This window comes from Liolophura sinensis, chromosome 4 (assembly GCF_032854445.1).
Source record: "Liolophura sinensis isolate JHLJ2023 chromosome 4, CUHK_Ljap_v2, whole genome shotgun sequence".
NCBI lineage: Eukaryota > Metazoa > Mollusca > Polyplacophora > Chitonida > Chitonidae > Liolophura > Liolophura sinensis.
In genome coordinates this window covers 24210666-24225550 of record NC_088298.1, presented here as the reverse complement: position 1 = coordinate 24225550, position 14885 = coordinate 24210666, and the positions used below count along the sequence as shown (strand labels likewise).

General features: G+C 39.2%; 1 protein-coding gene across 1 annotated transcript in view; it reads right to left on the bottom strand.

Moving 5' to 3' along the window:
* LOC135464538 (low-density lipoprotein receptor-related protein 1-like) overlaps positions 1-14885 on the bottom strand; it is a 187374-nt gene that overhangs the window by 33458 nt on the left and 139031 nt on the right. The window contains 18 exon segments of the mRNA XM_064741962.1: positions 942-1042; positions 2145-2301; positions 2686-3223; positions 3225-3275; positions 3719-3897; positions 5923-6051; positions 7323-7442; positions 8006-8266; positions 8505-8624; positions 9001-9246; positions 9546-9663; positions 10561-10574; positions 10576-10713; positions 12163-12211; positions 12214-12383; positions 12735-12849; positions 13289-13305; positions 13441-13569. Of these exon segments, the coding sequence (XP_064598032.1) occupies positions 942-1042; positions 2145-2301; positions 2686-3223; positions 3225-3275; positions 3719-3897; positions 5923-6051; positions 7323-7442; positions 8006-8266; positions 8505-8624; positions 9001-9246; positions 9546-9663; positions 10561-10574; positions 10576-10713; positions 12163-12211; positions 12214-12383; positions 12735-12849; positions 13289-13305; positions 13441-13569 (2652 nt within the window).

Genomic DNA, 14885 nt, shown 5'->3' with positions numbered 1-14885 from the left:
ATGTTTTTGGGTGAAATATCAGGTCCTTGGGACAGTGTCTTTAACTTCAATTTACTACAGAATTACAAACAAACTGATTGGCTAAAACTGATTGGCCGGGTGAAACTAATGGGGTGTTCACCTGCTCTGGACAAAGAGTTTTTCTCACTGAGAGTGGAAACAGTTTACTGTGATATGTGACAGCACACTATTTGTGAAATTTCTATTACATTTCTGAGCCAGAATTCAGCATATCAAAACTAGTCTTAGAACTTAACCTTTTTTATCTGCAATAATTACTTTGTTTTTGTCTGATAGATGCTTGATGTTTGGCCCTATTAAAGAGAAACGTGTTATCAAAGAGAGATGCGTTATCAAAGAGAGGTTGTGTTATCAAAATGAGATTCGTTATCAAAGAGAAGCCGTGTTATTAAAGAAAGGATGTGTTTTCAAAGAGGGGCATGTTATCAAAGAGAGGCTGTGTTATTAAAGAGAGGATGTGTTATCAAAGAGGTGTGTGTTATGAAAGAGAGATGTGTTATCAAAGAGAGATTCGTTATCACAGAGAAGCTGTGTTATTAAAGAGAGGATGTTTATCAAAGAGAGGCATTTTATCCAAGAGAGGCTGTGTTATTAAAGAGAGGATGTGTTATCAAAGAGAGATGCATTATCAAAGAGAGGCTGTGTTATCAAAGAGAGATGTGTTATCAAAGAGAGGATGTGTTATTACAGAGTTATGTGTTATTAAAAAGATGTTATGAAAATGAGATGTGTTATTAAAGACAGGCGCGTTGTTAAAGAGACAGGAATAGGTGAGAAATTTCTGGACAGGTAGAAAACAAATCATCTGCCACAGGAAAAAGAAAGAGTTTAATATTTCGAACCCTGAGCTGGCAGTCACGTCATAATTATCACATCAGTAAATAATCAAATCTGGAAATCAGAAGAGTTTTGTAACTTACCACATCCAACTTCATCAGATCCATCTTCACAGTCTTGATGGCCGTCACATTGCCACCAGAACGGGATACACTTGTAGGTCTTGTCACAGAGAACCTGGGCGCTAGAAACATGAAAGACAACTCTGCTCAGAAGACAGGCTCTAGGAGATTGGAGGATGAGCTACACAGTTCAAAATCACAGTAGAACGCATGGTTTTCATCTGTGTGTGTGTATGTGTGTGTGTGCGTGCGTGCGTGCCTGCGTGCCTGCGTGTGTGTGCATGTGTAGTTCATGTATGTTTTAGGAGCACAACAATACCCGTTACATAATAAAGGTTCACATCTATGGACCATCTTCACACAGACAGGAAGCACTTTTATGAGTTTTCCATTATTTTCCCACTTCATTTAACAAAATTTCTTTATGTAACTCTTTGGGCTGATTCTGAAAGTTTTATTGATCTCAGAAGCAAGATTTTCTGACCTTTATTTTATACCTCTTATAATAACCTTTATTTTACACAATAATGACCTTTGCTTTGTACCTCCATAATGACCTTTGCTTTTTACCTCCATAATGACCTTCATTATACATCTCCATAATGACCTTTATTTAATACCTCTATAATAACCTTTATTTTATACCTCCATAATGACCTTTGCTTTATACCTCCATAATGACCTTCATTTTACACCTTCACGATGACCTCTGCTTTGTATCGTCATAATGACCTTCATTTTACTCCTCCATAATGACCTTTATTTTATACCTCTACAATAACCTTTATTTTATACCTCCACAATGACCTTTATTTTATACCTCTACAATAACCTTTATTTTACACCTCTATAATAACAATTATTTTAGGTCAAATATAATATTTATGTAATTGATTGTTGTTTTTACAATGCTATGTTCAAGAGTTTTCAGTTCTACTTGGCAGTAAGTTTTATGAGTGGAGGAAACTAGAGTGCCCTATAGACCTGTGGTAAGTTCAATTCTTGATGAACTTTTCCACACATCATGTACCTATACATGCCGTTGTATATAATCACCAATCGAAGAAATACATCAAATAAATCAAATATTATGTTCAGTTGATCTGATACATAAAGGGTTCTGTAGTAATGGTCATTCGTGAGAATAATGTCAGTTGACAGCAACAAGGGCAGCTTGGAACTCCTGTCTGCCTTAAGGGGGGATAACCTCATCTAACAACTTACCTTGTGCAATTTGCAATACAGGTAGAATTGTCGTAGGCCAGGTCGTGATTTTCTGGACATGCACAGGTTTTCTCGAGTTGGCCATCTTTGCCAGGCCGCAGCAAGCACAAATTCCCGCAGCCTCCGTTATTCTCACACGGATTGGCCGAGCCTTTCACTGTAAACAGCCAATCAAAACCCAAGGATCAGCAGAGACATAGGCATAAACCACAGCCAATCATAACCCAAGGATCAGTAGAGATTGAGGCATAAACAACAGCCAATCAAAAGTTAAGGATCAGTAGAGACTGAGGCATAAACAACAGCCAATCAAAAGAGGACATTGCACATGAACTATGCTGAAAGGTCACCATAATTTTTGTTGGGATTTTGATCAAAGTTTATTTAAAAAATTTATGAATGTTAATTTTTAAATCTTTCTTAATAGAAATCCATACCTTCCTACACTATTTTCTTCTGATATGGGCAAGTTGAGCCCAAAAACTAATTTTGTAAGGATGGTCTAACATGCAGCTAGTAAAACCTGGGTTAAGAAGCTTACATGGAGTTCTCCTTAGTGGATGATAAATCTGGATGTCCATTGGCCGATGGATCAAGTGCGCTACCATGGTGACATTCTCTCCTGTAAACTTCCTCGCTCGATAGATAGACTGTGTCTCCCAGTCCGTCCAGAAGAGGTAACTGCCGAACGTCGTGATTGCGAACACATGCGGGAGGCTCTGCGAGACAACCACCTTCTTGTTTGCGCCATCTAAGTCCGCCATGGCAATATAGTCCAAGCTCGCGTCTGCCCAGAAAAGCTTCTCAGCCACATAATCGATCGTTAGTGCATTCGGCCAGCTTAAGTCCTCCGTAACTATTTTCACAGGATTTGTACCATCCATATTAATACGACTGAGATGAGCCTTATCACCCCAGTCAGTGTAAAAAAGTAGTCCCTTCTGTGGAAAGACTTCTAGTGCTCTTGGCTCCTGAAGACCTTCTCGGACGAGGACTTTGCGATATCTTCCATCCAATCTCGAGACTTCAATGGAGTCCGTGGTTTTGTCACACCAGTAGAGATTTCCAGCGATCCAGTCAAACGGCGATTCCGTCAGGATTTCTCACAGTAGAATCATGAAGGATCTCAATCTAATCAAAACAGAAAGACAAAATATAAATTAATAAAAATTTCACTTGCAAACAATGAAAAAAACAAAAATCATAACCCACTGCATTTTAAAGTAAAAAAAAATCTTCAAAATCATAACCCTGATGCTTTCTTCTGATATAATGAACTGTGGCAAAAGTCAAACAAAACAAGAAAGAGAATCTTTTTCCATTAAAACCCGATGAAATTTCTTCTAATAGCTGACCCCACTTAATACAAATTAATTACTACTGGCCATTTTGGTCAATGACTAGATACTTCAACAATACTTATTTCCTGAAATCACCTGAAAATTTTTATCCATGAACCTAGGAGATAGAATGGATGAATGCGTGAATTTCTTCTCTAAAGCACGGTAATAACATCTCACCTTATTTTTCTCCAGATATCTCTGACCCGTGGTCTGATTTTTGGCGTACGACACATTCATCCTGCAGATTTTGCTGACAGACGTTGTTATATCACTCCAGTAGATGTGTGTGGTATCAAAGTCAACAGCGACTGCGTTATCCAATCGATCTGTGATCAGCTCCACGGTTGATCCGCTGAAGTTCATCTTACGAATGTAGTAGCGGTTTGACACGATAATCTGGGGAGGCGTGGCTAACAAAGAGAAATATGGTGTAGTAGCGGTTTGACACGATAATCTGGAGAGGCGTGGCTAACAAAGAGAAATATGGTGTAGTAGCGGTTTGACAAGATAATCTGGAGAGGCGTGGCTAACAAAGAGAAATATGGTGTAGTAGCGGTTTGACAAGATAATCTGGAGAGGTGTGGCTAACAAAGAGAAATATGGTGTTGCAGCAGTTTGACACGATAAGCTGGGGAGGCGTGGCTAACGAAGAGAAATATGGTGTGGCAGCGGTTTGACACAGAAACCTGGGGAGGCATGGCTAACAAAGAGAAATATGGTTTTGTAGCGGTTTGACACGATAACCTGGGGAGGCGTGGCTAACAAAGAGAAATATGGTGTAGTAGCGGTTTGACACGATAAGCTGGGGAGGTGTGGCTAACAAAGAGAAATACGGTGTGGTAGCGGTTTGACACGATAAGCTGGGGAGGTGTGGCTAACAAAGAGAAATACAGTGTGGTAGCGGTTTGACATGATAATCTGGGGAGGCGTGGCTAACAAAGAGAAATATGGTGTAGTAGCAGTTTGACATGATAAGCTGGGGAGGCGTGGCTAACAAAGAGAAATACTGTGTAGTAGCGGTTTGACACGATAATCTGGAGAGGCGTGGCTAACAAAGAGAAATATGGTGTAGTAGCAGTTTGAGATGATAATCTGGAGAGACGTGGCTAACAAAGAGAAATATGGTGTAGTGGCGGTTTGACATGATAATCTGGGGAGGCGTGGCTAACAAAGAGAAATATGGACACACAGCAATGTATACAATGACACATTCAGGAATTTTACAGCATTAGACTCTTGATTTTTACTTGATTTGCTTATTTTTGATTCCGTTCTGAAGACCAATTCTGCAACTCTTTCACACTGACAGGGTGTTTAGTCATGCATATTTTGAAGGCATTATTCTGTGTAGACTGGTAAAATTATACTTTTTGTGAAGCCCTGAAAATGGCCAATCCAACCAGTGTAGTTTTGTCTTGAAAATCAAATGTAAAATGTGCAAAAATTGAACTCAAAGTTGCTCTTTCATATGCGAAAAGGACTGATTAATTCCACGTAGGATACTAGAATTGTGTTCCTTTACATCTCAACAGAATTAGGTGGCCCTCTGAATCTTAGACTTAGATCTTAGTCTTTTACTTGTGGCAACATTTCTGAACTTTAGATTTACATTTAAACACTAATTTTCAACACTGTAATGAATGTATAAGACAACTTTTGGTAATGAAACCTAGATTTGTTAGCAAGGTTACCAAAGAGCTCAACTGTAGGTGGCACATGAATGCAAAACTTCAGCTCAATACACAAAGTACTAAAAATCCTGACCTCAATTATTTATGACAATTAACATGCACACAAAGCATGAGCCATGTTACATCACCCTTGTGCCACTGTGCTTTATATGCCTGTAAAATTTCAGGTCAATACATGCTATACTTTTTGAGATACCACACCTAACATTTTGTTTAGATGTTGAAATCAGATGATAATACACAAAACACTAAGTCAAGAATTTTGGTAATTCACGGTATTAAACTTGTAGCACTTAATCAATGACAGAATATCGTGTTATTGTGCTCTACATGTGTGTAAACCCTGAACTCAATGCTGGCACTACTTTTTGAGATACCATGCCTTACACTGCTTTCCCTGTTATTGGACAGAGACGCTCAGGGTATAACATAAACTACGCCTGTACTTTGTACAAGCCAGCTTCAAAAGGAAATTTCCTCAGGTAAGTCACAAGTTCAGCTTAAGTCAGACTTAAATCTATGAGAGTTTCATGACACTGGGGTGCCGCCAGGCATATTGGCTTCAACCTTCAGGAATCCTCCACACCTTGATAGCCAAGTACCATTATACATCTGACACATTGGCTTAATAAAATTGATAAGCATTACCTTGGTTTTCAACACCTAAGCTTCTGAGATCAGCATAGTTGTTTGTCTTAAAATTTTCATGTAAATGTATAAAACGTTTGACATAATGATATTTACCCATGTCAGCAACTTTACAGGATCTACCATCTGTATCCAACTTGTACCCATCTGCACACGTGCAGTAGAACCGACCAATCGTGTTCTGGCAAAAGTGGTCACATGGGTTACCAAGACACTCATCCACATCTGTAACAAAAAGAAGAAATCGTTTTTAATACATTTCTAGGATTTAATTACCCTAAATGACCTAAGATATTCTACTTCAAAATTGTGAGTTTCAGCACCAAAAAATGTTTTTGTGATATTTATATGCCTCTAAAAGTGCACTTTTGTGCTTAAGATTTTAGGCCATTTATGGTATTTGATTGTTATTTTAACGCTACACACTATATTTTTCACTTAAACGAAGGGCAGTCAGTTTAAAACCAGGAAAAAAAAAACATTCCCTGGTGTGAACGAAAGACATTTGGGACATGATTCTATAAGTTTTACTTATTTTCTAATCCTTCTTGGTGTTTAACCTCGTACTTGATCAGCTCTACACGCCAGAGAAGTCAATTACGCTTACGAGTATAAAACCAATGCAATTCAGCAGATACTTGACAAACTCCTACACATAAAACCGTAGCCAGACAGCCAAGCTCGATTTATGCTGACTGCCTAGCCAGGGAATAACCACGATTTTCAAAATTTCTAATTCCTGTGTGTAATTCCTGTTGGCGGAAGAAGACTGGCCACAAACGACCACTCATAAACTGTAGGAATTCTCTGAAATTGGCAAGGTGAATAGTAGTGGACAGCTAGGAGCCAGTTAGAGGTCAGCTAATGATATGCTAATGACGTGTCGTCGTGATTTTGCTGAAGAACGTTGTATCGTTGAAGGTGGAGAAAATGTGAAAACAAAAGTTCCAATGAAAGATTGCGAAAAGTTAGTTGTAAATGTTCTTTTCAGGTTTTCTTTAAAGAGAAAAAGACACTTGAAAATAATGTTCGTATTTTGGGAATTTGAGATGACTTTTTGGTAAATGTAGTCTTTGTGTAATACTGTCATAAAGGAGGATGTAACACATGTTTAATAAATATCTTTGAAAGTAGAATTTGGTCTTTTCAGCTGAAAAATGTGTTCATCCTGGATTTTGATCACATTAACATTTTTAATATATTCATAAACATTATCATCATTCAGATTAAATGCCTATTTTTGGACATAAACAAAAAACTTAAATATATTTATTAGACATGCATCACATCCTTACTTTGAACATTATTATGCAACAATGATAAATACCAAAAGGTGGTCCTAAATACCCACCATACAAAAATATTTTTAAATACCTTTTTTTACTAACCCCCCCCCCCCCCCCACCCCAAAAGATCATATTTGAAAATAAGTTTTGCACTCTTTGATCTGATTTTGGCATCCTGTTTCCTTCTCCTTTAAGTCCTCTCTAACTCACCATCGCAGTTTTTAGAAGTTACGTTGTAGGTGTAGCCTGAGTAACAGCTGCACTTGTATCCAATTTTCAGATCGTGGCAAACTTGAACGCAAGGGCGGATGCCTTTACATTCGTTTTTACCTGTAAAACAGAAAAAAATATGGAAAATGGTTTAAGATTTTTGAAGCAAAAACATCTCGTAGATTACTACTGCATCTGTTTCATGATCCCCTGTGTTTTATTAATGGTCCATTAGCAACAGCGCTAAAACGCCACACGCAGGTAAAAATTGATGCATGCCCAATGTCCTGGACAAAATATTTTGAATTTTCACAATAACTGTCTAAATAACTGTCACTTAAATCAGAGTTCTGGCCATAATTTTCCAGGTTTTACAAGGTATAGATAAGCCGAGTTGCTCGCAAGTTCCCTACCGAGGAACAAGTTTGACGGAATGTATTATGTGGGCAGCTCGATTAGCTGACACACAGATGAATCAAAGGTAAGCAGCCATCTTGGAACTGGAACGCATCACAAAATGCAAGTTTGAACGTGATGCTATGGAATGCTCTTTCTATTTGCAGAAGGACAGCAGCATTCCACCCTTCCATTTTCGTAGCAAGGGAAATAAAACATTGTCGAAATTATAAAATGTTCTTATTTCTTCAAAACCCATGTAAACCCTGAAGTTCCATCTTACTCACCACATTTTTCACTTTCGTCTGAGAAGTCTCCGCAATCGTTGAGCCCGTTGCACACCAGCTTGTCATCAATACAGGCACCGTTCTTGCACTTGTAGACAGTAGTGTTGGTGGTGGCACATGGTAGTGGCGGTGCAGTGGTGCAGTTGTTTTCGTCACTGTGGTCGCGACAGTTGGGCATGCCGTCACATCGTAGCGAGCGGGGAATGCACTCCTTGTTGTCGCACCTGAATTCGTGCACTGAACAACTAGCATTACCTGTGACTGAAATCAAAGAAAAATGTCTTTGAATATATACCCAAAATCTTATGTTTGGGAAAAAAGCTGATGGAAAACATTGATAAAAGGCATGCTGAGAAAAACATTTGTTTGAAACTAAACTGATGAGAAACATTTGTTTGAAATTGAGAAAAAAAAACCATAAAAAATGTTTTCTTTAAGTAAGCTGAAAGAAAACATTTGTTTGAAAATAAATTGACAGAAAAAGTGTTTTTGTGCTTACAACAGGATTCGGGTTCATCAGAGCCGTCTTCGCAGTCCTGGTCATGGTCGCAGTAAAAACTAGCTCGGATACACCTCCTGTTTGCGCACATAAACTCGTCTTTGTCACAGTTGACAGGAGCTACAACAACAACGGTAGATGATGTCAGGAGCTACAACAACAACAATGGCGGATAATCTCATAAGCACTCAGTGGTACTTTGGTACTGTTTGTCACTTCCTCTTATTTGCTCTCTTTTTAATAAGCTTATGCAACTTAAAACAAATTTGAAATTGGTCAGACCACTCATTTTCTTTTTGTTACTTTTTTTCTTTTACAGTAAAACACATTTTACTAGCTACAAATGAAGAACAGCCCTTTCAAGAAAAGCCTACAGAAAGCTTTGACAGGAAACAAGCCAATGAATATATCTTATGAGGCCGCATTGTATAAAATATGAATACAACGGGACTGCTTTTCGTGGACTGCTCAACCCATACAGGTTATCAGCACTCACAGCAGCCATTCTCCGGGCTTTCGTCTTCCCCATTGGTCTCACAGTCTGCGTCTCCATCGCACACCCACAGGTGCGGAATGCAGCGTCCCGAGTTGCAGCGGAACTCATCGACGCTGCACGAGCTCAAGTCACACTCATCCTCGTCCGAGTTGTCAAGGCAGTCCGGGTGGCCGTCACATCGCCACGGACTCGGGATGCAGGTGGAGTCTCGCTTACACTGCCACTGCCGAGGTTCACACGTGTACTCTACAACAACAACAACACACGCTTCTTACACACTGAGGGTTTCAAATTTCCAGTCTTTTTCAGACCTAGAATTCACACTTTACAGGTTGCTTAGAATAAATATTGTACACTTATTAAAGCTTTGAGCCATGTAAAATAATCTTGGTACTACAATCCCTCCATCTTTCCAGCCGATGCTGCACTCTTTGTGATGTCACCTTGCGCCAACATTTCAGCGCATATTATTTGCATACGTTAGTGACGTAGCATGTGACCCCTTCACAAAATATAAAGAGGGCCTATTAAATTAGGCATCTTACCACAGTTTTCCTCGTCAGAGTTGTCACCACAGTCGTTGTCCTTGTCACAATGCCAGCCCTGAGGGATGCAGTTACCACTCTTACACGGAAAAACCACCGTCTGAGCACGGAGACTTAACTGTAAACACACACACACACACACACAAATCAGGACCCCTAACTAGACTTGTCATTATGGAGGAACACCCATAAACAATGCCAATATGTTAAGGTTACGCCAGGACAAATGCACGGATGACCACAGCCATGCCATAATCACAATACAGACAGTACTGATGGGTGTATAGCAAAAAAAAAAAAGAACAAAAATGATTTATTCCAGGCCTAAACAGAAAGACATTGAGCAGTGTGCCAGATGTGAAGAACGTTTATAAGGAAGCTCACTACCTCACTCACAACTGCAACCGTCTGATCCTACTTAGGACAATTGATTCTTTAAAATGGGACTTGCTCAGATATGGAATATATGAAATATTGCTGTCATCCTAACCCCAATCAATCATTCAGTCATTTAATTTGGTAATGTAATAAGAGCAAAAATAATGAATATGTAACCAGTGGTGCAGAAAAAATGCTCTGCTGATGGACAAAACCCAGAGTGGCAGGAGTGAGTGAGTGCTTGGGGTTTAAAGTCGTACTTAACATATGACGACGAAGGAATCCTCAGAGTGCTTGTAATGTGCCTCCTTTTTGCAGGATGGATTTCCACCGTTCTTTTATCTAGTGCTGCTTCTCTGAGACGACTTACTGAAGGCAAGTAAGCCGCCCCACCCGAGCCATTATATTGATACGGGTCAACCAGTAGTTGCACTATCCCCTTCATGCTGAACACCAAGCGAGGAAGTTACAACTTCCTCTTTTATGGTCTTAGGTCAGAGTGGCAGGAGTTTTTTGAAATAATATATGGGTGGATTTTAAAATTTGTCCTTTGAGCAGTTCATAAACTTGTAGGTACATTAAATCCATTCATAAGGCAGACAGCCATTAGTTTAGTTTAAAAGGAGACAACTCTTACTTGGCTTGGTACAGTTCTTCTCATCATTCCCATCCCAGCAGTCATTGTTGCCGTCACAGATCCAGCTTGGCAGGATGCAGGCGGAGGTCGTGTTACAGGACACCAAGCCTTCCAGGGTCTCCCCATTGATCTTCAGGTTAGCGCATGTCAAATCTAGTTAAAAAAAAGGTTTGGAATGAATTTATTTTTTTGGCTTAAGTATTAAACAAGATGTAAACAATTTTCTCATAGAAAACTACTCTGCTTTCTTTACTGACTTGTTTATTGTTTATTGCCATTCTCAAGAAGTTTGGATTTCTACAAAAGCCAATATAGTTTTATACGTGGAAGAAATCAGGGACCTGTGGGGCAAAACCACTAACTTGTGGCAAGTCACTGACAAACTTTACCTTGTGTGCATACAGGCGTGCACACCAGGGGCTTGTTTCACAAAGCACACACTGCGTCCTCACAGCCCTGCATGCGCTTTGTGAGACGAGCCCCAGACTGATTGTCAACCAACGTGGCAAATGGCCACAGGAGAGTGGTTGACAGCTTAAAGCCAACAAGGGCCCCTATGACCAGTTACAGCAGGGGAATCTACGAGCCAGGTCGAAAAAACAGCTTAGTGAATATTCCTCAAAGTCATGTGATTACACTTTTCACAGTTAAATTGAAATTGATTTGTGAAATAAATTATACTATTATTATTCATCCCAGTATATTGTTGACAAAACAAATAAATAAAACAAATAACTCATTTATCCCGGTTACCAACAGAGTCAATCCATATCTAACAACCATACAATCAACTTACTGCAGCCCACTTCATCCCGGTTACCAACAGAGTCAATCCATATCTAACAACCATACAATCAACTTACTGCAGCCCACTTCATCCCAGTTACCAACAGAGTCAATCCATATCTAACAACCATACAATCAACTTACTGCAGCCACTTCATCCCAGTTACAACAGAGTCAATCCATATCTAACAAACCATACAATCAACTCACTGCAGCCCACTTCATCCCAGTTACCAACAGAGTCAATCCATATCTAACAACCATACAATCAACTCACTGCAGCCCACTTCATCCCAGTTACCAATGCAGTCAGACAATCTGACCCAGCCTTAAGATCAACTTACTGCAGCCCACTTCATCCCAGTTACCAACACAGTCAAACAATCTGACTTAGCAATATGATCTACTTACTGCAGCCCACTTCATCCCAGTTACCAATACAGTCAAACAATCTGACCCAGCCATACAATCAACTTACTGCAGCCCATTTCATCCCAGTTACCAATACAGTCAAACAATCTGACCCAGCCAGAAGATCAACTTACTGCAGCCCACTTCATCCCAGGTTACCAATACAGTCAAACAATCTGACCCAGCCATACGATCAACTTACTGCAGCCCACTTTCATCCCAGTTACCAGCACAGTCAAACAATCTGACCCAGCCATACGATCAACTTACTGCAGCCCACTTCATCCCAGTTACCAGCACAGTCAAACAATCTGACCCAGCCATACGATCAACTTACTGCAGCCCACTTCATCCCAGTTACCAGCACAGTCAAACAAATCTGACCCAGCCATACGATCAACTTACTGCAGCCCACTTCATCTGAATTATCGATACAGTCAATATCTCTGTCACAGCGGTACAATCTCTTTGATGCAGATTCCCATTGTCACATCGGAACTCTTCACTCTGGCAACCGCATTCATCGCTGGCATCTCCACAATCATTCACGTTGTCACAGCGTTTCTCTTCTTCCATGCAACGCCTGTTGGCACAGGTAAAATACTGTGACGGACAATTTCTTGACTCTGGAAAGAACAAAAGAAATTGTTGCAGAGTATATTGGGACAGAAAAGGATGAATACCACAAATATTGCTCGAGTGAGAGGTTGAAATGATAACTCACAAGACATGGGCTATCATTTCCACATTTCACAAGAAAAAGGTGAATGTGGGACCAGTCCAAACTCTTCCTCTCACAGAATTGTTTTGACAGCTAGCACTGGTGATGTCAAACTGCAGGCCTAAAAGGAAATCTTATTTCCAGGCCATTTTTATGTCCCAATGCCTCATCCCACACTGCTTGAAATCAAATAACAATCATATGTTTGAGGTACTCTTTCAATCACACACACTGGTATAACGGGGACTGAGCTTACTGCAGAAATCTTCGTTCTCGTCTGATTTGTTCGGGCAGTTGGTAATGTTGTTACAGGTCAAGAGGTATGGTATACACAGCCCAGTCCCACAAACAAACTGGTCCTCTTCGCACAGCTGGTAAAGAAGAAAACAAAAATGACAGTAGGAAAAATGTACTTGTAGAAGCTAATATAAAAGGTGACAAAATATTACGTTCGTAACAGAAATGATTAAAAACACAAATTTATCCTATTCACGTTAATAAAATTCACTGAAATAAATGCTCTTTTTATTTACATGTAAATTTCAAGCACTGACAAAAGATTCCAGGTAACATTCAGAGAAAAAGAAATTTTTGTCAGTGTCTTTCATAGAACAGAAAAGTATGGTGGTCTTGTGGTAAGACTGAAAAAAACAAAAATTGTGAAAACCAATTCAACTCTAATTTAAAAAAAATGTCTTCCTTTTCTACCAAATTTGAAATATTTAGGTGAGCAGTTTGCATTTAAAAGTAATAAGCATAATAAAATACAGTTTTAAACACTGGTCACCTGTAAGTTCTTTTCATATTAACTGTGTGCATAAATTCCACTGAAAAAAATGATTTAGTGACTGAAAAAGGTTAAAAAAGGTTTACAGTTTCAATAGTAATCAAGTAAACTACATGAATAGCGAGAAAATAATAAATACAAAATTTAAAAAAAAAACAGTATTCTGGGAATGTACTTGAGCAGGATCTCTTGTCGGCTAGGAGGATCTGACCGAGTGGGCAAGTACAGCTGGCATGCCCCAAAACATCCACTGTGCAGTTATACTGGCATCCCAAGATGTTGTTGTGGCATGGGTTAGTGTGGCCTGAAAGCGAAATTGAAAGCCGGTAAGATAATGAATGCAGAAATATACACCTCAAAACTCGCAAGCAATTGGGAAGGTCTTCCAGCAACCTGCAGACTGTGATGGGCTTTCCCCGGGCTCTGCCGTTGTATAAGTGAAACATTCTTGAGTACGGCGAAAAACATTAATTTATCCCATAATTTCCTTGTGTCAGCGAAATAACCCCAGTGATGTTTTAGATCATTAGAGCTAAAAACTGGGATAATATACAAACTAATCAAGATAGAAATTCGGCACTATCTAACGTTTCGTATCAATTTGCTTCAATATACGACAGATGTTTTCCAGTAACAACCATGACTACAAAATAACCATAATTACACCTTGGATTTCTCGTGCCTTACTGGTATCAATCCACGAGAAAAAAAAGTCTATACAGACAACACCTCAGGACACAGGACAAGTCATAGTCGTCAGCAATTTAGAACTTATCGAAATAAAGTTAATAGTCTGCTTCATCTTACAAGGAAACAATTCCTTGTAACAAAGAAAAGCAAGACATAAAAAAGACCTGGAAAATTATTAATGAATTACTGTGTCGAAATGAAAAACGCAAGTAAGCGGCAAATCTTCAATATAAATGGTGGTGACATTTGTGATGAGACCGTGATTGCTAACCACTTTAAGTACATCAGTACAATAGCAGATGAACTAGTTATGCTTTCTCTTCGCAGAACTCACAGATTTCCTCAATGTTTTCTAGATATATTCAGTACAATGTGTGATTCGGCTCAAACCGTTTTACATATAACGATATCAGTACGCATCTCATTTACATACATGTCAAAACAAACAAACACTGTCTCCTCTATCAACCACCTAAATCCGTTCAAAATAAATTATGGGATAAATAGGATATGCACTCCTGAATTAATTTTCCTTTGTTCTTCGTCAAAGGCTCAGACCAAATGAAAATTACACCACTCGTTTCATAAAACAGATATAATGGGGCACACATTGTATATCCTTTGTAAATCAAATTTCGAAACATTCCCACTACAGTTGGTTAAAAAGCATTAGCAGGAAGACAGTACATTTGCTAATCTCACTGTTGTGTAGTGCTGTACCCAAGGATTTTCACTTTTACAGGTAAAAAAGAAAAACAGTGCAGAGAGCAAACCACGTGTATTTGAAAAGCTACCGGTGCACTTCAATGAATGACAGAATCATAACGGCCAATCTAGCTTCGTTGACCCCTTAGTATCACCAAGGGTGTAACAGTACTGAGAGATAAGTAAAATATTCTTGAGTATGGCATAAAAAAAACAATTAAATAC